Source organism: Papaver somniferum, chromosome 6 (assembly GCF_003573695.1).
Source record: "Papaver somniferum cultivar HN1 chromosome 6, ASM357369v1, whole genome shotgun sequence".
NCBI classification, from domain to species: domain Eukaryota; kingdom Viridiplantae; phylum Streptophyta; class Magnoliopsida; order Ranunculales; family Papaveraceae; genus Papaver; species Papaver somniferum.
In genome coordinates, this window is record NC_039363.1 from 43,824,374 (window position 1) to 43,825,791 (window position 1,418).

The 1,418-nt window shown below is 39.6% G+C and overlaps 1 protein-coding gene across 1 annotated transcript; it reads left to right on the forward strand.

The window, feature by feature from the left end:
• The first annotated feature begins 340 nt into the window (after positions 1-340).
• On the forward strand, positions 341-985 carry LOC113290769. Its single transcript, XM_026540352.1, has 3 exons — positions 341-386; positions 494-616; positions 720-985. Exons 1-3 carry the CDS (start codon positions 341-343, stop codon positions 983-985), a joined length of 435 nt encoding a protein of 144 aa, XP_026396137.1.
• The last annotated feature ends 433 nt before the right edge of the window (positions 986-1,418 follow it).

A 1,418-nucleotide genomic window follows, 5' to 3' on the forward strand; every position in this document is an offset into this window, starting at 1 on the left:
TTTTCTCAAAAAACAAAGGTGTTAATAATGTGGGTCGAATATGGGGTAGTGGGTTGGATGAAGCCCATATCTAAACCTTCATCGTCTTCAAAGTGATCAGTTTACAATACTCTGTTTTTATTCAAAGAAAACATATTTTGTAATTGTGAAATTTGTTATAATTGGCTAAAAAAAAAGGTTCGATCGATGAAATTGGTAACTTTACGTTCTCTTTGCAATAAATGGAATGGATTTTTTGTCTGATTAACTCATTCAAATGGATTTTTTAAAATCTAAAGTTGTTTTTTCTTTTTATTTTGAATGATAAGGGTACTAAAATTGATCGTTTCCGATCGATTTAATGGAGTTTTCCCAGAATTTTGAACTTGAAATTTGTTTAACTGACTGTATATGAAATAAATTTGTGGTAAATTTGATTAATAATCTCAAGATTAATCGAATGACTAACAATAATTATCATTCAATTTATTAATCTCAAAATCAAGAATTGAAGATGCTGCTGCTAGTAGTGGAGGAGCTATCAGTATAGAAGGTGGTGGATCTGTGGGTAATAGTGGATGTGATGTTCGTTTTTTCGGAGGTGGTGGTCGTGGAGGTGTATTCGGAGGTGGTAGATGTGGGTGAAGAAATGTGATGACGAAGGTGGTGGTGGTGGAGGTGTTATCCGTAGAGGTGGTGGCATTGTGTTGTTTGTGGTGTTGTTGTTTTTGCTGGTGTAGGTGACGGTGGTGGTTCTGGTGGTGCAGGTGTTATCGTTAAAGGTGGTGCGGAGCTGTTGGTGATTGTGGAGGTATTGTTGTTGTTAGAGGTGGTGGTGGAGCTGCTGGTGGTTGCGGACGCGGTGGCAGAGGTGGAGGTTGTGGTGGGACTGGTGATGGTGGTGGTGGTGGTGGTGGTAGGTGAAGTTGATTTTGAGCATAAGTGTATTAATGGTGATTTTGGTGGTGGTGGTGTTACAAAAGAGGCGGTGTTGGTGGAGACATAGATTGCGCATGTACCAGCGGTTGTGGTGTTCGTTATTTTAATTTTAATGGTGTTCTTTCATTTTTAGGAATTTAGATTTAAAGGGGATACTGAGTAATAACTCAGATTTAGTGGGGATATTTTGGTCAGTAAAAAACGACCACCAAACTTTTGTCACCAACACCAAATTTTTTTGTGTTAAATTGGAGAAAAAAGTTATGTGCCACATTGACACAAAGTCACCATATATAGAGTCCTCCCTCGCTTCGCTCGGTAGGCCTAATTATATCCGAAAATCTCACTTCGTCCGGTGAGGGGGCCACGACGATGGTTAGTGTTAGCTTAGTAGGTGGCGCCCACAACCAGTTGGCTAGTAGAATAACTAAAAAGGAATTGAGTACGTGGAAAGTGCGTGCGATCCCTGAGTCTAGCTAGCAATTAAGAGGTTAAGCTTG